Source organism: Helicoverpa armigera, chromosome 2 (assembly GCF_030705265.1).
Source record: "Helicoverpa armigera isolate CAAS_96S chromosome 2, ASM3070526v1, whole genome shotgun sequence".
In the NCBI taxonomy this organism is placed as follows: Eukaryota; Metazoa; Arthropoda; class Insecta; order Lepidoptera; family Noctuidae; genus Helicoverpa; species Helicoverpa armigera.
The window spans coordinates 9570471-9598411 of NC_087121.1; the positions used below are offsets into that span (position 1 = coordinate 9570471).

Below are 27941 nucleotides of genomic sequence, written 5' to 3' on the forward strand. Positions count from 1 at the left end.
CTGACATTGACATTTGACAATTTATTTATTTCAATCATTTCAATGTCAGTCAGGGTCAGCAATTGCTAGGTAAATATTTCAGAAACAAACTTTGTGAAATCAATGATATTGCAGTGGGCTGAACTTTTAAAGTCAAGTAATTGGATCCAGCCCGATCTACGATAGCAGAATACTGTGTTAGTTACACGTTTAAATATATTTTAATGTTTTTGTGTATCTGAATGTTTGGTCAGTGGGTATCCTTGGCGGCGGGGTTTACCGATAGTCTGCACAGACTGGGGGCACCGAGCAGGTGCACGAGCGTAAGCTTCTGGTGTCTAGTGAGCTGACTTCATATTGTTATTAGCACTCGCTCACAGAGACATTCTACTATCCATAGAACTGCGTTTGTTTAATACGTTTGGGTCGCGGAAATTCACAATGTGAGTGTTACCGGCCAAACCCGATTTTAGGATAAATTATTTTGAACTAGGCTATCCTAGTTAATCCTATCGCGTATAGGAAGAACTAGTTTAGCCTAGGCTAACCTAGTTTGTCTGGAAATCTGGTTTGGCCGGTAACATGACCACCGCAGTCGCTGACGTTCAGACCCAAAAGTGCATCACAGTAGTCTCTAATTAAAATAATACATATATTTTTATATTTTACTTCATTGATGAAAAAATATACCATATTTTTCTACTGTCATAGATATTGAATGGCAGATAGAGCAGCAATCAAGTGATAATCTTTAGTGAACTGACTGTCGTGTTAAGCACCACCTCAATTTAAAAATGGGTATTTGTGACATTTCTTGATTTTGATCATTATCATTACTTTTTCAAAATATCATGAGATTCATAGTTAAAGGACAATGGGCGATTCCGGTCCAAATGTCCACCACGAACGAGACCTATATGGCTAGATAGCCCGTTAAATATAGAACATTTTTTGCTATGAAAGTAAAAAAAACATAATGCCAGAAAAAAGTTATAGCAAAATCAAATAAAACATTTTATAATGTCAGGACACCTTTTAACACACGGTCAGTTAGCCCCATGCTAAGTTATTAATTAACTTGTGTTATGGGTGCTAACACAACTGATAAACTACATATAGCTACACATATACATATTTATAAATACATATTGTAACACCCAGACCACGGCCAACAAGCATGCTCATCACACAAATGTCGACCGAACCGAGAATCGAACATGCGCTGTGGTGTATGTGGCGACCATTGCGCCATCGAGGTCGTCAAAATAAAAAAAGGTTTTATAGATTTTTTCAATTTCATTTTTTCAATTACTTTTCGTGATGTTCGATTTTCGTACTTTCTGTAACTTCTGACAAAATAGAATTGTTCATTATTAGAGAGAAGACACCACCAGTTACATCGAACTTTCTTAAATCCAGGCACCGCTGAATATATTCAAGCACTTCTGGCGCCTCAATTGGTTAGTGATTCGTACATCCATCGGGCAAAAAATATGGGCTGTTTTTTTTTTTTACTTTCTTAGTAAAAGTTACTCTAAATTAAGTGGACTATTTAATTATATAGGTCTCGTTCGTGGTGGACATTTGGACCAAACTTCATACATTCTTGCTTTGTTTGATACATGTGGGGCTGCTACAGGCCTCTAGTTTCCATTTAGACTCATACCATGTCATAGTTATCTGTCACGCATTGCCCTTCTATCAAATGGTAGTAGAACGTCAATAGCTGATTTATGCTAATTGAACATTTGAACAAAGAAAACTGTTGTTGACAGTGAAACAATGTACCGGTGTTAATTAATGTAATTATATTTATTTATAGTTATTATTATTATTTTCAGCTAATGTTCTGGGTGTAAGCTATTACAATTCCTATAATGCCGAAATGCTCACTGAAGACAAGGTAAGTCAATTATTCAGTCTCTTGCGTGTGAAGTTAAAATAAAATGCCTTGAATCCTCATTGACACAAACACTTCTTTATATGACTTTTATTAATAATGTAATATCATCCTCCGAGCCTTTTTCCCAAACAATGTTGGGGTCGGCTTCCAGTCTAACCGGATTCAGCTGAGTACCAGTGCTGTGTATTAATAATGTAATATAAATATACATTTAACTTTCAAGATTTGCAGAACAAATCTATACTAATATTGTAAAGCTGAACAGTTTGTTTGTTTGCTTGAACATGCTAACCTCAGGAACTACTGATCCGATTTGGAAATAATAGCCCATTTGTAGGCTATATATCAGCACACCATGACTTATAGGAGCGGAGCAGTAATGAATAATGTTTCAAAATCAGGGGACTTTGTTCTATTGAAAGCAACTGTAATGTTAGCACACATGTCTAGATTTTAAGATATAAAGTTGTATTTTAGTGTGAACTTTGATAAAAATGAATAAATGATTTAATTTTGAAATTATTTGAAAGAGCTTCTGCTGCGTGCCTGCATAAACGGTTAAACTTTCGCAAAAAGGATATATCACAGAATTGTTTCTAATAGTTCTGAAATCAATGAATTTTATATTCTAGTCAGATAGCGCATCAATTTACTCATTCACACTTAATGATTCTCCATAAGAAAGGCAATAAAACCGATATTAACAACTACACACCCATTAGCCTGATCTCGCACCTTTACAAACTATTTATTAAAGTTATACACAACCGCATAAGAGGCCAACAAGATCAGCATCAGCTAGTCGAACAGGCCGGAGTTCGCCCTTCTTTCTCCACAACTAGGGCTGCCATCTCGAATTTCGCCAAACCCGGACAAACATTAAAGAAACCCGGACATTTGGCGACACCCGGGCATTTTTTCCCCGAACGAGTACGATTTTTTTTTTTAACAAAATAATACCTAATTTGTAATCCATTTACTATTAACATATACTAAAATTCAATGAGGTGCTTCCTTACATGAAATGCCTTGAATTCATGAATTCTTGAAACCCCGCCCGGACGGTCCCCGGACGGCCTCCAAACGAGGACAATACCGGGTAAACCCGGACGGATGGCAGCCCTATCCACAACCAACAAAATAAATAAATAAACTGACCATATATTTGCATTGAACCAAATAATAGAAAAATGCAATGAATATCGCAAACCAACCTGGCTATTGTGGACTACTTCAAGGCTTGTGATATTTTCAAACACTCAGCGATTTTTACCTCTTTACGCTCGCAAAATGTAAATGCCACATATATCAAGCTTTTGGAGTTGATCTACAGAGCCAGTACAGCGTCAGTGAAGCTTCTTCCCCCAGGATCATCATTTCACATAGAAAAAGGTGTGAAACAGGGTGATCCACTGTCACCAAACCATCCTCCGAGCCTTTTTCCCAATCATGTTGGGGTCGGCTTCCAGTCTAACCGGATTCAGCCGAGCACCAGTGCTTTACAAGAAGCGACCGCCTATCTGACCTCCTCAACCCAGTTACCCGGGCAACCCGATACCCCTTGGTTAGACTGGTGTCAGACTTACTGGCTTCTGAACTAGCCGTTACTACCCGTAACGACTGTCAAGGTTGTTCAATGACAGTCGGGACCTACAGTTTAACGTGCCATCCGAAACACAGCCAATGGTGTCTAAGATATACTTAGAAAGTACATACAAACTTAGAAAAGTTGCATTGGTACTTGCCTGACCTGGGATCGAACCCGCGCCCTCATACTTGAGAGGTTGGTCTTTTACCCACTAGGCCACCACGACTTTTTTTTATATACAAAGAGGTTTGGTGACTTTTTTCCACTGTCACCAAACCTCTTTGTATACACCGTGACATTTTAGTCGTCTTACAACGGCAGCCCACTTCATGTATCCAATGTCTAGAACACGTTCATTACAAAAATATATATATTTATGACATTTGAATAATTCAAAAATAAAAATAAATTCATTATTATGACGCATGACATAGATCAGCTGTTCCCAAATGGGGTTCCGCGGAACCCAGAGGTTCCGTGACAGGCCCTCAGGGGTTCCGTGGAAAATTCAAGATTTCCATATGGTAAATCGTTTCACTTTTGACAATATTAAATTATTATTAATTTTCAATTAAATTGTTTTAAATATTGCATTCCAAAATTCCATTTAGGCACCATGTAGGTGGGTACCACTCGGGAGTGTAAGTACGAGTTCGCGACAAGTGGCGGGGAAAGGCCACGGCAGCAGATAATTTAATTCCGTTTTTTACAAATTGTAGATTAACTTAATACCTCCAGGTCTTCGGCAATCGGCAAAAGTAGGTAGCGAGTCGGCCAAAAATCACCGCATTTTTTGGGCTTATTTCATCGCCAGGATTATACGTTTTCATACATTTGACAGGACGTGAAATGACACGGCATACGAGTATTTCTAGTGGCTATTTTTACCATGAATCAAAGTGTGACATTATTTCCAATTTTTGCACCTCCACGTATCCGAAAATTTCGCGCTCGCTTCGCTCGCGACTCCATGTTACATGTGATGCTTTTACGTTCGTTTAATTGCTCAAGTATCCAACACCGAAAAAAATTCGCGCTCTTCCGTCGAGGTTTCCTTTGATGTTTATTTTTTATTCCTCTGGTCCAGAAAAAGCAATAGCGCTTTCTTCGCTAGCTACTCATTCATTTGCATTTCCCTTTTTGTGTGGATATTGTACTTTTTGAGACCTTATTAATTTACAATGGTTTTGTTTATTTTGTGTAGGTACTTAAACTAAAAAAAATTCGCGCTCGCTTCGCTCGCGATACCGGCTACCACAAGGTGCTTGGAACTTCTTCTTTTAGTTAAAAAAATCGCGCTCGCACCTGTACAAACCCAATCTATTTCTTTTTGCGTTTACTTTGTCAGTCTTCAAACTGAAAACTATTCACATAATAGACAAAGTCAAGGGCGGCTAAATTGTTTTCAGGCCCATGTGGCCATGCTACGCCCGAGTATAATGAATATGTCTCTTACCATATATAACCATTTGGTGCGCTACCACGCGCCACGAGCCGTACCTAAGTGTATATACGTCTTTAGTTTACTTCTTAAGCTAAGGTTCCGCCGAAAAATGGTGAGACGAAAAGGGTTCCGAAGCCAAAAGAATTCGGGAACCGCTGACATAGATTATAAAAACACCCTGTAGTGAGCGCGGCCCGAGTCTTGTATCAATGGAGCGGCGCGGCGCGGCATCTTTATCAAAGTTCATTCACCCTAGCGCAAAATAAGTTTCTTACTATTGCAATCTTAATGTTCTCATTATGTAGCAGTTTGTAAACTTGCACTCTTACTTAATTTGTAACACTTAATTCCAATTCTTCCTTCATACTTTTACGGGCTTAGGACCGTCTCGTAATCAAACCAAAACAAAGTGATGTAAGTTGACAATGACGTACCTATTATCAGGCCTCTGTCACTCTCTGTACTCGCGCGCGATAAATGCCTACCGCTCGCTGGGTTACCGGTAGCCCCACGCGGCTCAGGGCGCACAACAGTCACCCGCGCCGCGCGCGCTCCAATATTATTATTTTTATTTCGTGCGGGTTGATCACTCCTCGGTTCCGTAACATTATTAGATTGTTAGGCGCAGCGTACAATCTTCTTGCTTCCCTTAAATTGTCACCAGCTATTGCGTACACGCGTACCATTTGTAGGTACTCGATATTCGAGTAGCGACGGTTCCTATCACTCATCATGCAAGACGTATACCCTATTCACTCGTAGCGATCGCGAACAACACTTGATTACCGGTAGTGCGCGCACACTTCCACAACTTGCGATGTTCGGAAGGCAACTGAGCCACAGAATGACCTTTAAAACCTATTTTTAAGTAAAAGGCGGCATTTATCAAAGTCCACGTGGACTCTTTGAAAAGTGCCGTCGTCGTCTTTGGCGGTGCCGTCGTGCCGCTCGTGGAATGAATCTCATTGGATGACAGTCCACGTGGACTGTGCTAGATTGGCTTACGATATTTTGTCTCGTAAAAAATGGAGATGGAACGATCACTCGACTCGAGCGCTGGGAAGGTACCTACTTTCTACCGTTTGATACGTAAACATTATTAACAGGATGTTTCCTATTTCTAATGTATTATTTATTTTTCTTTGCACCTATTATCTTAATTAATGCTATAAAATTAATAATCATGTCTAGTGGTATTTTATGTCGGATACATTCAGTGGACCACCTTTGTAAGACGACTAAAAAGTCGCGGTGTATAAACCGTTGTTATTGTTGTAAATATGTTCCAGGATACTACAGCTTCGGGTTATAACGTGCATGTTTTCAATATTGTTTTTGAAAGCATTTATACACTTCTTTGTGACATATGGCATATACAACTACCCACATCTACCCGCTGACGTGTTGGAAACCCAGCTGTACAAGCGCACAGCACCAAGTCTCGTGCTTCACAAATCCAAACCTGATTGCAAATATGATGAAATACTGAAAAGCACCAGCTCTGTACAAAATTGGGAAGTACCAAAAAAATTCGACGACTTCTCAGCAAAAGGTCTAGTGAACGGGACATATGTCCCCGAGCACTGCAACCCCCTGTTCAGTGTGGCCATCATCGTGGCGTACCGCAACCGACAGAGCCAGCTGGACGTGTTCCTGCCGTACATGCACAACTTCCTGCGCCGGCAGAACATTCACTACAGGTGAGTAGGTAGGGTCGGTCAGTGGGGGTGCGAGCTCACAGCTCAGGTGATAGCTCGGCGTGTCGTTGCAGGCTGTACCTGGTGGAGCAGCAGGACGAGAAGACGTTCAACAAGGGCGTGCTGCTGAACGTGGGCGCGCGCGCCGCGCTGCGCGACCGCTTCCCGTGCCTCGTGCTGCAGGACGTGGACCTGCTGCCGCTCGACGCCGGCAACCTGTACGCCTGCGCCGCCGAGCCGCGCCACCTCAGCGCCAGCATCGACAAGTTCCGCTTCGTGCTGCCCTACGACTACCTGGTGGGCGGCGTGCTCGCCATCAAGGCGGACCACTTCCTCGCCGTCAACGGCTTCTCCAACAGATTCGAGGGCTGGGGCGGCGAGGATGATGACTTCTCATGGAGATTAACTAACCACAAATTAGATATTGTTAGGTAAGTCATTCCCTGATAACACAATTGGCGTATGTATGTCTGTGTACAAAAATCTGATTGGAAGGCCTCTGCCTCGAATTTTGCGGGCAGCGGGGCGGCGGCGGCGGCGGCGCGGGAGCGGCAGGATCTTACGCGTATAGTCAAATGGACCGGCCCTCGAATACTGCGGCGCGGCGGCGGGCAACTCAGTGACCGCCCGCGCCGCCGCCTTGCTGCCCCGCTGCCCGCAAAATTCGAGGCAGAGGCCGAAAAATTTGGGTTTATTCTATTGCGTTATTTAGTCTGTTGCTTTACGTACTCAATGCCAATAATGGCTGGAATATGCTCACAAGTGGAAAAAGCAACACGAATAAAATAAGACCAAACACGAGGTAGTACGTATCGTTGAGTTCGAGAGTTCTTAGTCTCCCTGAAACCTCCATCCCAGATCCTAGGCCAGATCTAAACCGTTTAGTTTCCTCGATTTCTCAGAGTTTCCGTCATCAAATTTTAGACCGGATGACAATAGGGCAATTTGAGAAGTAAAACCTTTCAAAACAAATAATTGTTTAAATAGGTTGGCAAACAGTGGAGTTTTGCGTGTACAAACATAAAAACAGTACAAACGAAATGAGAACCTCCTCCATCCATTGACTCCATTTTGGGAGACAGTAAAAAAATGTTGTAGAATACCTTGTACCTGTCATTTAACATAGTACTACTATCCATTCTTCTAAATCGGTTCAACGTCAATAACAACCTTCGCGTTTTTAACCAGTTGCCACCAGCGGTTTACATACTTCACGCACCTGGATAAAAAGTAGGCTACCTCGACAAATGGGCTATGAAAGAGAATTGAGTAAATGTTGTAGTAGTGGTAAAGGCGTATGCCGTGGCAGGTTCCCGCGGCAGCTGTCGCGCTACACCATGCTGCGGCACCGGCAGGAGGCGCGCAACAGCCAGCGGCGCCGCATCATGCGCGAGAACCGGCAGCGCGGCGCCGCCGACGGGCTCAGCAGCCTGCCGCGCGTCGCCGTCTCGCTCGCCGCCAACCGCCTCTTCACGCTCGTCGCCGTGCGATTATAACGTCGTGCTACACTCTATGTGCCGCCTCAGGTATTCACATCCTTGAGCCCTTTTACATTCCGATATTACTAACAATAGTTTATGAATGCAAAACATGATAGGTCCTCATCACAAATGCCTTTACTTTTTTACTCACACCGATAACTACGAGACGTCGAAATTGATAAATTTGCAAAAATGTGAGTGTAAAATAACACAATCTATCTCTAGTTTAAAATCCTACGATAGTTTATAATTTTCTTAGGAAAATAAACTTACGTAGGTATCTTATTATTTTCCAGTGACATGGACTTATTTAATAAAAACTGGGGCCCGATTCTGCTAAGTAAATAATGTAACGTGTTACGGACAAAAGAGTGACAACATTTTTTTTACTGATGATACAGATATGTTCTGTTAATGATTCTGGACCACAAGTTTTTTTTTGTGCACTGCTTAAAATTCATTCATATTATTTCATATATATGTTACCGGCAATCTGTATAATTCAGGTATTCTATACAATACCCAGGCAATGTATATAATACCTGGGGCGTCCAGGCAATGTATGAAATATTATGGATATTATTGTTCATTAGATACTTTACCTAGGTAATGTATATAATTCCTAGGGATTGTATAGATTACCTGATGGTGCATCGGCAATGTGTAAAATAAATCGATTTTGGTCTATATTTATCAATTTTGACAGGCCTACCTATAAAATGACGTGCAAATAAAACATGTTCCATTACTTAAAATCAACTTTATTAAAATTAACAATTAAAGTGCTCCTTAAAATAATTGTTCTTCAGAAGAATTAAGAATTACTACAAAAGATTTATTTAATCTTAACTTACCTACTAGGCCCTATACAAGGATAGATAGGTCTAATGTCTAATCAAAATTAAGTATAAAAAAAATCTTTATTCTTAAAATCTTTATTCTTACATGAGGAACTATCATGACATTTTGTACGTAATAAGCATAAAAAACTAAGAAACAAAACAATTCTGTAAACATAATAAGTAGGTCTTCTGCCTAATAAAAATTAAGTTAAAAAACTATTTGTTCTTACATGACATTTTGTACGTAATAAGCATAAAAAACTAAGAAACAAAACAATTCTGTAAACATAATAAGTAGGTCTTCTGCCTAATAAAAATTAAGTTAAAAAACTATTTGTTCTTACATGAGGAACTATCATGACATTTTGTACGTAATAAGCATAAAAAACTAAGAAACAAAACAATTCTGTAAACATAATAAGTAGGTCTTCTGCCTAATAAAAATTAAGTTAAAAAACTATTTGTTCTTACATGACATTTTGTACGTAATAAGCATAAAAAACTAAGAAACAAAACAATTCTGTAAACATAATAAGTAGGTCTTCTGCCTAATAAAAATTAAGTTAAAAAACTATTTGTTCTTACATGACATTTTGTACGTAATAAGCATAAAAAACTAAGAAACAAAACAATTCTGTAAACATAATAAGTAGGTCTTCTGCCTAATAAAAATTAAGTTAAAAAACTATTTGTTCTTACATGAGGAACTATTATGACATTTCGAAGTGCATAAAATCTTACTTTTAAGACAAGAACACTTTTTAGTATCGCAGTGTTTTTTGCAACTACATTTGACAAATCCCTGACCTGTCCCCGTAGATTGCTGAGTCGCAACTGTACGGAGTGTCGTTTCTAGATTAGGTACGTCTTCTTTTTTAAGTAATTCTTGATGACAAACTGTAAACTGCTGTCTTGAATACAATGTCTTAACAACGCCTTGCTTTGTGCCTAGTTGATAAAGTTCGTCATCTGTTTTCTGTAGGACTACAGCTAGTATATTGCGAGCATCACCGCGACCTCTGTCGACTTCCGGAACAGGGATTCTTACAGTGGTACCCAACGCTACTGGGGGGAATTTTTTTTCAGAAGTTTTAAGCATTTTCTGAGCTTGCTCTGTCAAATTATCTTTGGAACTGATGCGGTTTTCTACAGCTAAAGCGTTTTTTGCACATAAAGGGCAAACAACTTTAGAACCACAGCCTTCAGCCATATTTTTTTCCGGAGCAGCACAAATAGCATGAATAGGTCTATTGCACATTCTACACGAATGAGCACCTGTTGTCTCTTCGGAACAAACGCAGCACACGAGTGGAGTACTTAACTCTCTAAAACTCAGATCATTTAACGGTTGATCATTTACCTCAGAAGGAACATCTTCAACATTCGCAGGCTTATCAGAAATCTCGTTACTTGGTATAGTCATGTGTTCATCATGCGCACTTTGAACATTTAAAGCTTCATTATGGATCTCAGCACTTTCGATGGCAGGGCTTTGTTGGTGTTGAGCCTGTAGAGGTTGATTTTGTGCCCCAGCTGGATCTACTATTACAGTTCCTGAAGATTCTGAAGCAATGGGTATACTTGGTGATGAATTAATTACATTTTCTAAATCCTCTTCACTTTCTAGGTTGTAAGTATCAACGAGAGGCAAAGATATACCGACTTTTATTTTAGATCCAAAAAGAGCTTCATAAGGTGTTCTTTTTATACCTGAATGAAACGCTCTATTCTTCATGAGTTGGACAAATCGCAGACTATCACTCCAACGTTCGCTATCATTATCTTGCATCCAAGTTGTTAGCATGTTTTCGATGTCCTGGTTCGCTCTTTCGACACTCCCCTGACTTTGGGAATGTCTAGGCTTGCCATGCACAATTTTTAAGGTTGGCCAGTATGTTTTAAGACTGCTTACAATTTGGTTTGAAAATTCTCTACCGTTGTCTGATTGTAGGATTGCTGGTGCACCAATCAGTGTAAAAATATCCAGTAAATTGTACGCTACTTCCTCCGCGCGTTTTGTTTTCAGTGCTCTTAAAATTACAAACTTCGTCAGGTGATCCTGATATACCATAACAAATTTATATTCCCGGTCTGGATGAGACTGATAGTCAATCAAATCTACTTGACAGCGAGAATTAAATTCAGATGAAAGTATGGGCTTGACGACGATCCCTTTTTTTATTCCTCTTTGTTTTTGCTGGCACGGTTCGCAAAGTTGCAGATATAGTTCAACATCGTGGCGAGTTATATTCTTGTATCGTGTAGAAAGCTCCTTCAGCATTCGGTCTCGTCCGCCATGGCCGATACTCTGATGTGCGTCGTGAAGTACTTGGAATAATTCACTATCAGTGACGTAGTATATAATATTGGTATTCGGTGTATTCACAGGAAATATCAACTTATGTTTTTGACCAACAGTTATAAAATCATAATGCTTCAATAACCAGTAATCCCGGGGTGACTTCTTTTCGGCTGTTTTCGCATTTTTTATTTCTTCTAATAATTGTTGATACCGTTGATCGTCAATAAATGTGCGATTTTTAGTACTTGCTGCGTGTCTTTTAATTCGCAATTGTGAACAAAACCTTTCTCTCATCTCAGATATTCGTTGATCGGCTGTCATTTTTAATGAAATAAATTCACTAACGAAAAGTAACAAAAGTATCGTAAGGATTACTCAATGAACTCATTACATGCTACGCGCGTCCTCCCGCCAGCGTCGCACGCAGCAGAATGAAATACAAGCAAGTAAGATATTTCGCTAGGTACTCTAAACAAGTCGCAACACGATCCTGCCCGCACGATCCTTCCCTGCACTTGTCTTTTACATACATTACCGGCTGCGCCTTCGGTATTGTATACAATACCTAGGAAAAGTATAAAATAAATAATATTTCATACATTACCTACACGTTTTAGGTATTCTATACATTGCCTAGGTATTGTATACAATACCGGATTATACAGATTGCCGGTAACATATACATTCATACATATTATTCATATATTTTATATATATTTATAATATCGAGCAAAAATGAGGAAAATAATTACGTGTGTTGTAAAGGAGCCCCCCAAAATATTGATTGTATTCTAGTTTTTAGTATTTGTTGTTATAGCGGCAACAGAAATACATCATCTGTGAAAATTTCAACTCTCTAACTATCACGGTTCATGAGATGCAGCCTGGTGACAGACGGACGGACGGAAGGACCGAGGAGCGAAAACAACAGGGGGACCCTGTTCTATATATATGTCACCGTAAGATTACAAACATCGTTAGATTACAATCTATCTCGAGAGATTGTAAACTGTCGAATTATTGTGAACCGTAACATCTGATTGCAATTTAACGCATTATTTTTCGCTATATTATAATCTATCGATGAGAAATTGTCAAATTGTCAACTGTCCGAAAGCTCTCCCTGATTGGTCAGTCTTTTTGTAAGATCGACCAATAATCCGTTCTGTTCCCATGGAGTTCCCGTAGAGTTAGGAATGAAATAGAGGTGTCAGTTAAATAAAATAAATGCTCTTTTTTTTTGTTTCACTGTTTGTTTTGTCCATTGTTTTAATTGTTTGTATTTGTGTGTGTTTGTTTTCTGCGTCATTTGTGTGTAAAATAAATGGTTTTTCTTTCTTTCTTTCTCTTCAAAAATTCTTCAAGTATTTATTATTAGTACGAGTATGTAATTAATATTCCTGACATATGGAGAGAACAGATTGTAACGATATATTTATTCTTCAAACACAAATTGAAATTGGAAACATATTGATTTCTGACACTTACGCGAATATTAGACATTTAAATAAAACTACTTTTACGGATTTTATCGCGGTTATATTATATTATTTAATCCCGACGTTTAAAACCGACCGCGATAAAATCCGTAAAAGTAGTTTTATTTAAATGAAATTGGAAAATTATAAGAAACTTCTATAAAAAAAAAAAAACAAAACAATTAGGTAGTTTGTCTTCAAACACAAATTCATTCCTAACTCTACGGGAACTGCATGGCAACAGAACGGCTGGTCGTGATTGGTCGATCTTACAAAAAGACTGACCAATCAGGGAGAGCTTTCTAACAGTTGACAATTTGACAATTTCTCATCGATAGATCATAATATAGCGAAAAATAATGCGTTAAATTGCAATCAGATGTTACGGTTCACAATAATTCGACAGTTTACAATCTCTCGAGATAGATTGTAATCTAACGATGTTTGTAATCTTACGGTGACATATACATACTTATGGACATCGAGCAAAATTGAGCAAAAAATCACGTTTTTTTGTATGGGAGCCCCCCGAAATATTTATTTTATTCTAGTTTTCAGTATTTGTTGTTAAAGCGGCAACAGAAATACATCATCTGTGAAAATTTCAACTCCCTAACTATCACGGTTCATGAGATACAGCCTGGTGACAGACGGACGGACGGACAGAGGAGCGAAAACAATAGGGTCCCGTTTTACCCTTTGGGTACGGAACCCTAACAAAAATTGAATCGCAGTAGCAGTTTTAACCTTAGCGGGCATTCTGCTACTAATATAAGACCAATCGTATTCCAATGACATTGCATTGGTCTGCAAATGGCAGACCAATGCAATAACTATACAGTAGGAGGCTCTACAACCATATTGCAATCATAAATCATTTATAGACAATGTGACACATGATTGAATCACAAAGGACAAAAACGTTTCTATCAAAGAAAAAAATAGCGGAACATACGCTTCAATCGTAATTGAGTCGTGATTGGATCTCAGTCGGATGTGAATCGTACGTCGCTTAAGTAAAATAAGCAGAATCGAACCCATGAAGTAAAAAAGCGTCATGACATTAAAAATAGATTCTAATTAGTTCGTTGTTTAGGTATATAAGCAAAAAAATATTAGATACGATTTTTATATTTTAACTAACATTAAATATTTGCTAATAACGCAATAGACTGTCAGGACTGGGCGCCTTTTTTGTTGTTTGTTTGTTCATTATTTGAAAAGAAAACTATTTGTTCATTATTTGATTACTTTTTTCATTGAACATGCGTTTTTGTTGTTTCAGTTAGGAACGCTGTAGGTGACGCGTATTAGACGCGCGGCGCCGCCGCCTGTCGCCACAAGCCTACAACTACTACAACTACTGACCTGTGATACTATTTGTTAACTCCTGTAAAGATAGCACTGGTCTCATAAGTTTTAATTCTGAAATATGTATAAATACTTAGGTGTAAGTGAGTTTGTGAAAGTGATCTTGAGTAGGGCTCGCACACGGACGCGGCGTGGCAGAGGATCCATCAGCTGCGCAGCTGTATGTCCTGTTACTGTTTCAGCCTTTTTATCGTCCCACTGCTGGGCACAGGCCTCCTCTCACATGGAGAAGGATTGAGCATTAATCACCACGCTTGCTCAATGCGGGTTGCTGATTTCAGACTATATATATAGTCCAGGTGTCCTCAAGATGTTTTCCTTCACCTTTTTATCAGCCATTGGTGTCTAAGTATACTTAGAAAGTACATACAAACTTAGAAAAGTTGCATTGGTACTTGCCTGACCCTGGAATCGAACCCACACCCCCATACTCGAAAGGTTAGTAAGGAAAAGTATTGTAGGATCAATCTCGGAATTTGTAGTATAATAGTTCAAAAGTTATATGACGAAAAAGGTGACTCCTCAATCTAAATATTTGGACTGAGGAGCCACGTTGGAACACAGAAAGTATACGATGTACATTCTTGAAATTTTGTATGATTTAGTAGTAATTGAGCGCAATGCGTACTAAAAATTTGATTCCAGTACTATTGATATTTTAGATTCTAAAATTTAGAAGATACAATACTTTTAATTTTGCTCCTTAACCCATACAATGAAAGTGTGAATTCCCATGAATCGTAAGTGTCAAATTCAAATGACACCCCATAAACATTTAGTAGTAAGTGTGTCTGAATTTGTAGTACACAGACAAAGTACTAAAACTCAGTGAATTTTGTAAATAAACACATTTTATGTGGCTCCTCAATCCTGACGTTTCTGTAATGAGAAAATGCTGGAGTTACTTGAAATCGGAACGGAATAAAACAAACAAAAACACTAACATTTAGTAGAAATTTCTACTAAATATACATGCACAAATGAGAAGTGTATGTATTCAATATCTGAGAAAAAAAAACATATTTTCCATATTCCTTAGGACGTCCGTAGTTTTCCAATATTTATTTTAAGAATAATCTGCATATTATGTACAGAGGTTCTTCTGTAAGATATTCATCATTTTTGGCATAAGTTAATGTATGGATCAAAATTAGTTGGACGGTGCTCTTACCAATTTTATCATTTGTTTTCCATCATTCCATCATTTTTTTTTTGCAACTGTGCTACTTTTTCATCAAACCAAATAAAAAAGCTGAGATCCGCTTTGAGATATTCTTTATTCATTTGTGTCTCTAATAACTTGTCGTCACCCGTCTTGCCGAGTTCCTCCGTATGATTTAATTCAAAAAAATTTCAATCGCACCAAAGTCTAGCCTAAGGCGGCTTGACAACCAGAACTTGTTGTTATCAAATCATCTAGTTGAGAAAGACGAGACGAGTTGTTATTTGTCACACACTTATTATCCACTGCTCATCATCATTCTCCGAGCCTTTTCCCAACTATGTTGGGGTCTACAATGTCGCTACAATGTCCGTCCAAGTACAGAATCAGCAAACAAGGCCCATACCGTTGCATCGAGGAGTGAGACATGGGGATGTTATTTCCCTGAAACTGTTCACTAATGCAATCGAAGATATGGAAAAGACGCGGCATCAACATCAATGGCGAACACATCTCTCGCTTGCGATTTGCTGACGATATCGTCATCATGGCGGAAACGCTGCAGGACCTACAACAGATGCTGAACGACCTGGCTGAATCTTCTCTACGCATCGGCCTACGGATGAACTTGGACAAAACCAAGGTCATATTCAATGAACATGTTCTACCTTATCCGATTGCGATACACGGCGCCGTTCTCGAAGTTGTTCGGAAATATGTATACCTCGGGCAGACATTGCAGTTAGGTAGAAGCAACTTTGAGGACGAGGTGAATAGGAGAATTCAGTTGGGTTGGGCTGCATTTGGGAGGCTACGTCGAGTCCTAACATCGTCGATCCCACAGTGCCTAAAGACAAAAGTCTTCAATCAGTGCGTCCTACCTGTCATGACTTACGGAGCCGAAACATGGACACTGTCGGTACGGCTGGTCCACAAGTTTCAAGTCGCTCAGCGGGCTATGGAAAGGGCTATGCTCGGCATTTCTCTGAGGGATCGCATCAGAAATGAGGTAATCCGTCAGAGAACCAAGGTCATCGACATAGCCCACCCAATCAGCAAGCTGAAGTGGCAGTGGGCTGGCCATATTAGCCGAAGAACCGATAACCGTTGGGGTAAACGAGTCCTAGAGTGGAGACCACGCCTCGGCAAACGTAGTGTAGGACGTCCTCAGGCACGGTGGAGTGATGACTTGCGCAAGACGGCTGGCAGGAGCTGGATGCGAGAAGCCGAAAATCGATCTCAGTGGCGTGCACTTGGAGAGGCCTATGTCTAGCAGTGGCCTGCATCATCATCATCATGATGATGATGATGATGATGAGGTTGGGGTCGGCTTCCAGTCTAACCGGATTCAGCTGAGTACCAGTGCTTTACAAGAAGCGACTGCCTATCTGACCTCCTCAACCCAGTTACCCGGGTAACCCGATACCCCTCCTATCCCTCCTCATACTTCGAGCCGTTATGATGGATCCTTCACTGTTCCCGCTGTAAGGCTTTGGAACGCTCTGCCTCACAGTATACGTGAGAGCAAGTCGTTAGATGTCTTCAAGAGACGAACTAAAGAACATTTCCTGTCAACATGACCTTATTTGTATGTATGTATTTATTTATTTATTATATTTTATGTTTTATTTATATGTATATATTTAATGTTATGTAGTTTTATCTTTGTTTTGTTTAATGTTGTGCACTTTTAATTTTCTCTTCCCTATCGCATCTCTCTATCGCTCTAAGGTTTGCTGTTAGAGAACCCAGTTCTGGGTTAAGCTCGCCTTTGTACATGTCTTCTCTGTGTTGTGTGTGTTTTTATATGTTTTTGTGTACAAATAATAATAATAATAATAAACCCCTTGGTTAGACTGGTGTCAGACTTACTGGCTTCTGACTACCCGAAACGACTGCCAAGGATGTTCAATGACAGCCGAGACCTACAGTTTAACGTGCCATCCGAAACACAGTCATTGGTATCCAAGATATACTTAGAAAGTACATACAAACTTAGAAAAGTTGCATTGGTACTTGCCTGACCTGGAATCGAACCCGCGCCCTCATACTCGAGAGGTTGGTTCTTTGCCCACTAGGCCACCACGAGTCCCACTAGGCCACCTTTTTATCCACTGCTATAGTATCAAATAGTATTTTCAAGAAGTCACCAATTACGATTTAAAAATAATATGGTTCAGTGGTGAAAACGAAGAGCATTAACCCCGGTGAGCCTTTTCAATGTTTTTGGGTAATAAATAGTCTAATCACGTGTCACTGTGACTACCCGTAATTAATTGACTTATTTACACAGGCCTTTCTTATGTAATTCCTAATCCTGGAAAGTTATTGTGAATAAGTTGTTGGTGTGCCTTACATAAATAAATGTTGCTGAAGCGGTGTAATGTTCCAAATTTAAAAAACGCGCCTGCAATTATTTCATTTTTACCCATAGAGTACACTAAAGTCTTTTAACCGTACTGCATAGTCTTAGGGTAGGTTCAGATGACAAGCGCTCAACGCGCGTTTTGATAACGCGCGTTTACAACTACATACATTTTAGTACGTTAGCATGTGTACGACCTGAATAAAATGTATGTAGTTGTAAACGCGCGTTATCAAAACGCGCGTTGAGCGCTTGTCATCTGAACCTACCCTTAGCGTTAAGTGTTTTGTAAAACCGGTTTCTATTACAAAGAAAAAGTTTTTAAATAGTTTAAAATCTTTGATATATTTACGGTTATTAGTTTTTCTTAATTAGATGATTTGATAACAACAAGTTCTGGTTGTCAAGCCGCCTTAAGCTAGACTTTGGTGCGATTGAAATTTTTTTGAATTAAATCATACGGAGGAACTCGGCAAGACGGGTGACGACAAGTTATTAGAGACACAAATGAATAAAGAATATCTCAAAGCGGATCTCAGCTTTTTTATTTGGTTTGATGAAAAAGTAGCACAGTTGCAAAAAAAAAATGATGGAATGATGGAAAACAAATGATAAAATTGGTAAGAGCACCGTCCAACTAATTTTGATCCATACATTAACTTATGCCAAAAATGATGAATATCTTACAGAAGAACCTCTGTACATAATATGCAGATTATTCTTAAAATAAATATTGGAAAACTACGGACGTCCTAAGGAATATGGAAAATATGTTTTTTTTTCTCAGATATTGAATACATACACTTCTCATTTGTGCATGTATATTTAGTAGAAATTTCTACTAAATGTTAGTGTTTTTGTTTGTTTTATTCCGTTCCGATTTCAAGTAACTCCAGCATTTTCTCATTACAGAAACGTCAGGATTGAGGAGCCACATAAAATGTGTTTATTTACAAAATTCACTGAGTTTTAGTACTTTGTCTGTGTACTACAAATTCAGACACACTTACTACTAAATGTTTATGGGGTGTCATTTGAATTTGACACTTACGATTCATGGGAATTCACACTTTCATTGTATGGGTTAAGGAGCAAAATTAAAAGTATTGTATCTTCTAAATTTTAGAATCTAAAATATCAATAGTACTGGAATCAAATTTTTAGTACGCATTGCGCTCAATTACTACTAAATCATACAAAATTTCAAGAATGTACATCGTATACTTTCTGTGTTCCAACGTGGCTCCTCAGTCCAAATATTTAGATTGAGGAGCCACCTTTTTCGTCATATAACTTTTGAACTATTATACCTACTACAAATTCCGAGATTGATCCTACAATACTTTTCAACTTACTACTAAATAAGTACAAAATTTCATTAAGATACAAAAAGTGGCTTGTTGGACATGTGGGACGCACACGCCTGGAATGTTTTGTTTCGTTAATTTGACTTTGAATAATTCGTTAGTGACACTCCCATGATCCGCGAGTGGCGGGGGTGACTACACGTTGGGGGGGGGGGTCATCTTCCAGGAATATCAGTCATGGGTGACTCCCTAGCGCCATGGTATTAGGTTTGAATTCAAGTTCGGTTTTTTTGCGAATATATTTCCAAATTCCTTCGACGATTGTTTATTGCAAATATGTGAATGTATTGAATTAAACAGTTTATCTAATTAAGTATTCGAGTTTTTATTGCGTTTTTTTTTTGCATTTAGTAAGTTATGTGCGTATTATGCACTCGAGCGCAAAGATTTTTCCCCACGTACTCTTTTGATTCACTGGCTTACGCTCGTGATTCGAATCCTTCGCTTACGCTTACTTGGTCATTAATAACACTGGTCTACAGCATTTCCTCCCACAGGTGAAATATATAATTTTTTGTAGAATATTTGATACGTAATCGAATTCGATAAAAAAAAGTCTGTAGACCAATGTAATCATTGAGCGTTAATGCCGGGGCCACACCTTGGATTTAACTTTGCGTCCAATATAGGCTATATTTTGAAATGATGCAAACAACTGCACTATACATTGGCTTCAATGTCAACTTTATAATTAAACAATGGAAACAGCAAAATGCGGCGCAATGAGCGCCAGCCCTAGCTGCAGCTTCAGAGGAGCGAAGACGATGGACGATAATTTATTATTTATCGTTATTAACGACTTTCTTTTCTTTTTACTTCAACAATAGTGAAGCTAAAAGCATTCATTAGAACAAAAACGGCAGACACCAATGTGTGGTGCGAGCGCGGCGTTGTGCCGGCGGGCACTCCCCTTTCATTCCCCTCTTCTTTGAACTTGTATCGAAAACCGACACTGAACGCGTTAGTATTGAGCATTGGGCAGTGATTGGTCGCAATGTAAACAATGTGTCAAAGTACCGATACACACACTGGTGCATTTGGTTGGTTGGCAAGTAGTTCCTGAACTTGGCGGGGAACACTTTGTTGAATTTCTTCTATTTCTTCGGATTCAAATTGATCATTAACATTACCTTCACATTCACATATTTCACTTACTAAAATTAAACGTTGGAAATTAAAATTAGCACAATTCAGAACAATATGATCCAGATCAGCAACTTCAGCATCACAGTATTGACATCGGCTATCATTATATACATTTATTCTGTTCAAGTAAGCTGGTGTTAAGCAGTGTCCTAATCGCATGCGAGTTATAGTTGTTATAAATCTTCTATTAATATATTCACAATTATTAAACCATGGTTTTATTCGTAATTCTTTTTGGACATCAGCATACCACTTGCCTTTATTCTCTAGGGTTAGTTTCCAGTAGTCATTCCACAATTTACGGTTGATCTCTTTGATATGGCTGTGGTAATCGGAAAATGGAACCTTCACAAGCTCTGTCTGGTCATCGTAATGTTCAAAATGTGTTGCAGCGTCAGCAATTTCGTTTCCGGGTATGCCACTGTGCGAAGGCACCCATACGAACTCTACATTAATAAAACTTATCCAGTAACTGTTTGGTCTTAACTCTAATTTCATATAATATATAATTAAGCTTAAAAGACATATTTACATTGTTTAAAGCAGATAGTACCCTCTTAGAATCCGAAACTATGAGAATTGTATGTACATTATTTACAGAAATTGCATGTTGTAATGCACAATAAATAGCATAGCTTTCTGCAGTGAAAACGCTACATGCTGCACTTAATTTTATACATTTAGTAAAGTCCAGTTGTGGATCATAAAATGCTGCCCTTACATTATGATCTGTTTTAGAGCCATCTGTGTATATAATTATCTGGTTTATTATCAATAAACACTAAGAAATCAAATTTATTGTGCACTACATCTAAATGAACTGTAAAATTGTTAATTAAACTAGGAAAAGGAATTTTATACATAGGCCAAATATCATGAACAGCAATATCTTTTGAATTCTTATTTACATAGTAAAATATTGTTGTAATTCCAGGTAGACTTCCACCTATCAAGGAAGAAGCAGAAATATTGCATGAAATTGACTGAGAGACCCTGTGATCTACTACCAGTTACTTATGTAAATGACTATTTGATGAAATGCATCATCATCCTCCGAGCCTTTTCCCAACCATGTTGGGGTCGGCTTCCAGTCTAACCGGATGCAGCTGAGTACCAGTGCTTTACAAGAAGCGACTGCCTATCTGACCTCCTCAACCCAGTTACCCGGGCAACCCGATACCCCTTGGTTAGACTGGTGTCAGACTTACTGGCTTCTGACTACCCGTAACGACTGCCAAGGATGTTCAATGACAGCCGGGACCTACAGTTTAACGTGCCATCCGAAACACAGTCAATGGTGTCTAAGATATACTTAGATAGTACATACAAACTTAGTTAACTTAAAAGTTGCATTGGTACTTGCCTGACCTGGGATCGAACCCGCGCTCTCATACTTGAGAGGTTGGTCCTTTACCCACTAGGCCACCACGACTTTTTTTGACTATTTGATGAAATGATCTTCAAGAAAAATCTCTCAGCCAACATCAACCTACGTAACATCAAGGGTGGTATACATGTCTCAACTTCCAATGAGTTAATTGGTGTGGAACGCATGGCTCCACAAATAAGTCTCAGTCCCATATTTTGGATTACATCCAATTTTCTTAGTAAGGTGGTACTGGCATTCATATAAGCTAAACTGCTGTAATCAAAATGACTTCTTACTATACTTTTGTATAACATACTCATAACTTTGGGTCAGATCCCCAAAAACTACCTGCTAAATAGCGCAATATGTTTATGCCATTCAGTGCTTTGCTGCATATATGTTTGATATGATCATCAAACTTTAATTGATCATCAATAATAATCCCTAGGAATTTATGTTGTTTAACAATAGGAATTTCTACATTGTTGTACAAAATTTTCACATTAAAATTAGCGTTTCGATTTTTACTAACAATTAGAACTGAACTTTTTCCAGGACTTATTTCTAACTTAAGTTTATTGTGGTAATAGTAATACAATTGATTCAAAGCAGTATTTATTTTGACCTTAGCTATTTCTATATTTTGATGTATGCTATACAAAAGTAAGTCATCTGCAAATTGTAATATTTTAACATCTGGTACATTTACAAATTTTGATATTTCAGAGGTGTATAAATTATAAAGTAAAGGAGACAGAGTGGCTCCTTGCATAGTGCCCTTATTAACAGTCTTAGGGCCATTTTATTTGTTGTTGTTTTTTACAAACACAGTTCTATTGTTCAAAAAGTTGTAAAGCCATTTAAGTATATGACCTGTGATACCAATATCATGGGATATTTGAATAAGTTCATCTATATTTACATTGTCAAAAGCCCCTTTTATGTCTAAAAATACACAAATTGCATTGGAGTGACTTAATTTAACCTGACCTATATCTGATAATAAAGAAACAAAGCTTTCAGAGCAACTTTTACCTTTTCTGAAGCCAAACTGAATAGAAGGGATTAAATTTTGTGATTCAACAAAATAATCTAGTCTTGTCTTTAACATATTTTCAAAAAGCTTACCTAAACAAGATGATAAAGAAATAGGTCTATAAGAAGATGCATCGTTTAAAGGTTTATTCGGTTTTAAAATTGGAATGACACATTGTGTCTTCCAAGGCTATGGTATAGTTAATTCAAGCCATAATTTATTATAAATATTAAGTAACGTAGTCTGTGCATTTAAATGTAACTGTTTGATTAAAATGTAAGGTATATCATCCAATCCGCGTGTAGTATCTCTCCTAGACTTTTAAGATGTTTGTAATTCCTCCACAGTAAAATTGTTCTTGAGAAAAATATTTAAACTGTTATCTGTAGCATTTTTAAACAAATATTCAAGCCTACTCTCATCTGTTTCAGTAGAATCTGCTAAGTTATTTAAAAAACTGGGAACCCACTCATCATTAAAGTTTCGATTTCGATCAGTACCTATTTTTTTAAATCTTTTGATGTATCCCCATATTCTAGACACTGGTGTTAACCTATTAAAGCTACTGCATAAATTGTGCCAAGAAGAATTTCTTTCCTCCTGCAAAATTCTCTTTTTATTTGCATCTAACTTCTTGTACATAATCCAATTTTCTATATTTGGGTTAGAAAAATAATATTTTAGTGCATCTTTTGATTTTTCTACAGCTTCACTGCATTTTTTATTCCACCATGGTACTGGCTTTCGTATAACTGTATTTGAAGCTAATTTTCGTTTCGGAATAGTTTTATCCTTTAAATCATGTAAAGTTTCTACAAACTTATTATATGAGTTGATAGGGGAATCTTTAATTAAATCAATATGAGAGAAACAAGTTTCTGATAAACTGTTATATTTGGACCAATCTGCTTTACTGTAAATATATTTTTCTTGGTCCACAGGAGGAGACACGTCATATGCTGATGGCTTGATGTTAACGTCAAGCAATGTTGGAAGATGATAGCTACCCATAGGCAGTGGCGGATTAAGAGTATCCGAGGCCCTAAGCACAGAGCCTGTGTAGACCCCCTATTACTTAAATGGAAATAGAAGGTTGAAGAAATTGACCGAGCGAAGCGAGCGTGATGCACATGTAGTTTCAAATGCGCGAGCGAAGCGAGCGCGAAATTTTTTTCGGACTCGTACGGAGGTAAAATTTATCCCAAACGTACTTAATTTTTTGTTTGTTGACAAATGCAAAACCGAAGGCACATAGTTTCTGAATACGCGAGCGAAGCGAGCGCGAAATTTTAATTATTTTTATTATAGACTCAGAACCAAAATTACGTACAATGTAGCCCAAACGTACTTAACTTTTAATTTGTTGACAAATGTAAAAACGAGGACATATAGTTTTTGAAAACGCGAGCGAAGCGAGCGGGAAATCTTGATTATGTTTTAAGACTCAGAACTAAAATTTCGTAAAAGGGCTACATTTCAAACCTTCATTTCTTTCTGTTGGACAAGTAAGATGGATAACGTAAGATCGATAACAACGTCCGCGGACTTAACCGGTGGTCCGCGGACCACTTGGAATGCCTCCAGGCACCACCAGCCCACCACCACCAGGACCACTGATCTAAAGCATCCAAAATTTTCGGATATGTTTGTTATATTGCACTCGTAGTTACAGCGTGAGCTTCCCAACGACTGTACGATAGCGACTTCGGAACGCTATCGTTGCCTATTAATTCTTTGCCCAACGATGAGTAGAAGCCGAAAAAAAATTGTATAACAACTGCACAATTGAAAAAAAAAATCACTGCGATCGTACAACAATCAACAGCACTGCGACCAATCAAGTTTAGAGGCGGGGGTGTATGAAGGGTCACTCCCGAACTGCTCGCGCCTCGTGATTTCGGATATATTGTGGATGAATCTCGATAAAATGTAGGTATAAAATGAAACGCCAGCAGAGGATGGAGGCCCCTGGAGAACAGGGGCCCCAAGCACGTGCTTGTTGTGCTTATAGGGTTAATCCGCCACTGCCCATAGGGTCATCATGAACATACCAGTTACATAAATGAGCGATTGAAGAGCTAACAAGGGCAAGATCTATAGCTGAGGCTTGTCTATTGGGATAAGGAACAGTTGTCGGTGATCCATCATTCAAAATACATAAGTCAAATTCATCAATAATATTAAGCAAACATCTACCTCTATTGTTATCACTCTGGCATTCAAAAGCTATGTTATGAGCATTAAAATCACCCATGATGATACAAGGTTTGGGTATATTATTGATTAGTTCCCTTAACTTTACTAAATCGAATCTGATACTTGGTGGACTATATACACAAAGTATTGCCATAGACCCATATTGTGTTTCAATAGTAATACATACATTTTGTATAGATTCTGAGAAGTGTGTGTGAATGACTTGGTACTTTAAACGATGACTAACCAAAATAGCTACTCCATTATGGGAATTCTGTGAATTTTTGTGAATTAAATTATATGAGGGAAAGTGGGGAATTATGGAAGTTGATTTGAACCACGTTTCGTTAAGTAGACAGACATCTATATTTTTTTCAATAAGTAAATTTTGTAAAAGGCTCTTTTTACTCTGCAAACTTTGTATATTGTACTGTAAAATATGTATGTAATTATCCATAAATTAAATTAAATTAGATAAAAATATTTCTTTTATTCTCTTATGTGTGAGAGGCCCATCAGAGTCACTCTTATTTCCTAAGGCTACCAACGATTTTACAATTGCGTTTATAATTATATCATTATTTGCTATTTTGTTCATATCCAGGGCGTCATTTACTTTCGGTTTATCTGCGACTTTAGGTAAAGAAGGGAATGACTTATTAGTAAAGGTAGGGGGTGTGTTCACAACAGTGGCATATGATTGCTGCATTTGCTGTCTAAGGTATTTGGCTTTTCTTTCTTCTATTTTTTGTTTTTTAATGGGACATTCTCGAGAAATGGCAAGGTGATTACCTGAACAGTTTATGCATATAACTTCTTCGACGTCACAATCTCGGTAGGAGTGGCGACCAGCACACGAAGAGCAGTGCTGTTCACCTCTGCAGACTTTTGCTGAGTGGTTAAATTTTAGGCATTTGTAACATTGTAGTAATGGTGGTATATAAGTTTTAACTTCATATCTGAACAGTTTAATGTAGGCATACTGTGGTAGAGTTGTAGAGGCGAAAGTTAATGAAATAGTGTTTAGAGGCACGAGTTTACCTTCTACTTTCCTCATAAATCTTTTGACAGATACGACTTCGGCGTCGCACACCATACTTTTGTAAATCTCTTCGTTGGATAAGTCCTTCGGTACATACCTCAACACACCAACTCTTTCAGTGAGGTTTGATGGAATAAATGCTTTCATCTTATGTATCCATAAAAAGTCCTCCATTTTCAGGAAATTATTTGCTGCTGCAGCTTTTCGAAATGTAATCCCTATTTTATGCGCATTAATTCTATGAACCCCTATAACATCTTTCACCTGATCTGTGATCAAGTTGGTGAGCGTTATGGGGTTCTTGTTCCCTAACTTTTCATCTTCTGTGGATTGTACGTAAACTGTGAACTCGGTGTTATTGTTTTCTATGAATAAACGCTTATAGTTAGGCTTCGTAAATATTTTATACTTATGCGAATCGGCATTCCCGCCTGAAGTGTGTATTCTTCTTCGCTTTTCTCCGGGTTCCGGGGGCGGTTCTTCACCGCCACTATGCACACTCATTCTTAGTTGTTTTAAGTACTTACTATGCTGACTTTTAAGGTATTTTATCAATAGTTTTTTATTAATTCAAAAACTTATAAAACAAATTTGCCGCCTTGTTTGACTTCCCGCCAAAAAGTCACAAAACCTGACCCGTCGGTGCAAATGTCCCCAATGTGTGGCCGCGGCATAAAAAGCAAGTTTGCAGCAGTCGGTTAGAGACGGACGGCGTGCGGCGCGGCGCTGAGCGCGGCTCGGCGCGCGTCGCGGTCGGCGCGCAGCTCGCGCCCGCACGCGCCGCGCAGCCAGCCCAGCGCGCCGCAGCGCCGCAGCCACTGCAGGCGCAGGCGCGCGCCCGCCGCCGCGTCCGCCCACACCGAGCCCTCCACTTCCAGCTCCTCTGAATAAACATAACTCTACTCTCGTCTCTTACTCAATCGTTTACAGATGGGAGATCCGATGACCCACAAAACCAAACTAATCATTTCTAAAATATTGCTGCCCTAGCAGGGGCCCGATTCTGCTAAGTTAATAATGTCAAAATTGAATCGCAATTGCAGTTTCAACCTTTCACCTTAGCGGACATTCTGCTACTAATAAGACCAACGACATTCGATTGGTCTGCCATTTGGGCTATCTATACAGTAGTTTGCGCTACAATACAATCATATTGCAATCGTAAATAATTTGCAGACAATATGATTCATTATTGAATCACAAAAACGGATAAAAACACTCGCTTCAATCGTGATTGGATCTCAGTCGGATGTGAATCGTATGTATCTTAGGTACCTAAGTAAAATTAGTAGAATCGCGCCCCTGGAGTCCTTCAGTTAGATTATTAATAACGAGCTAAATAGAACTGTATTTACAGCATTCGGCCCCAACTAAAATTCCTTCTGAATTGGTGACTTGTTGGAATACAAGGGTTTAGTACGTACCGCAGAGGCGCGGCCAGGGCAGCAGCGGCGGCGCGGAGCAGACGCGCGCCCGCAGCGCCACGCGGTGGCGGCGCGCGTTGCGGCCGTGGCGCGGGCCGCCCGGCGCCGGCTCGTCGTGCGCGACCACCCACGCCGTGCCGCCGCAGCGCGCGCCGCAAGTGAACTGCACCGCGTACTGCCACGTCGTGTAGTTGCTGCGGTCCTCCGTCACCCGCCACGACGTGCTGCGACCACATACACCCGCTATTCTGATACTGCATATCCTCAGCACAATAAAAACAACCTTCTGCCACATCACAGACAATCATCTGAGCAAACGTCTAACTTTCATGGTTCATGAGATACCTACACCTTGGTGACGGACGGACGAATTTTTGGTGTGCGTTCACGCAGCGGAATGTTGTTGAATTTAAAGATTTTAATTATGCAGATAATTAGTGTAAGACTTTCTATAATTGTGTATGGTAAATAAAAATTTGTGTATGCAGCCATTGTGGAGAAATTCACCAAAAACTGATTCCGCTGGGCGAACGTTGTCCTGGCGGAACTTTTTTTAAGGGAACAAATATAATGACCACCATAAAATGCTTTGATACCCTAAGTTTTGCAACCAGAAATATCTACTGAACACCAGAAAAATCAAGTCTAAAAATGTAATAGTACCAGCTATTTTAGTCACGACTTCACTTTAAATTGTATTCGACCACCAAATTTAGTAAATGATCACCAACTCTTGACGACCAAATTAA

At 38.9% G+C, this 27941-nt stretch overlaps 2 protein-coding genes across 9 annotated transcripts in view; one reads left to right on the forward strand and one right to left on the reverse strand.

The window, feature by feature from the left end:
• LOC126055246 (beta-1,4-N-acetylgalactosaminyltransferase bre-4) lies at positions 1-25207 on the forward strand. 6 transcript variants are annotated; one of them, XR_010277413.1, is made up of 7 exons: positions 4-176; positions 1821-1882; positions 6204-6614; positions 6686-7042; positions 7921-8137; positions 23472-23543; positions 24565-25207. XR_010277413.1 is itself a non-coding variant. In XM_049843637.2 (7 exons), the coding sequence occupies exons 3-6, from the start codon at positions 1857-1859 to the stop codon at positions 8105-8107; spliced, it is 981 nt and encodes a 326-aa protein (XP_049699594.2). In that variant the 5' UTR covers positions 4-176; positions 691-777; positions 1821-1856; the 3' UTR covers positions 8108-8137; positions 14000-16941. The 6 variants fall into 6 exon arrangements, 5 of the variants coding, with proteins under 5 accessions (XP_049699592.2, XP_049699594.2, XP_063895522.1 ...); XM_049843637.2 differs by lacking the exons at positions 23472-23543; positions 24565-25207 and adding exons at positions 691-777; positions 14000-16941; XM_049843636.2 differs by lacking the exons at positions 23472-23543; positions 24565-25207 and adding exons at positions 691-777; positions 14000-16941 and having other exon boundaries at positions 15-69.
• LOC126055247 (uncharacterized) overlaps positions 25202-27941 on the reverse strand; it is a 5003-nt gene continuing 2263 nt past the window's right edge. For all 3 annotated transcript variants that reach the window (XM_049843640.2, XM_049843639.2, XM_049843638.2), the window contains exons 3-4: positions 27193-27416; positions 25202-26651 (exon numbers count right to left, since the gene is read on the reverse strand). In XM_049843640.2, coding sequence (XP_049699597.2) covers positions 26467-26651; positions 27193-27416 — 409 coding nt within the window. In that variant the 3' untranslated portion in view covers positions 25202-26466. The remainder of the gene's footprint in view (positions 26652-27192; positions 27417-27941) is intronic.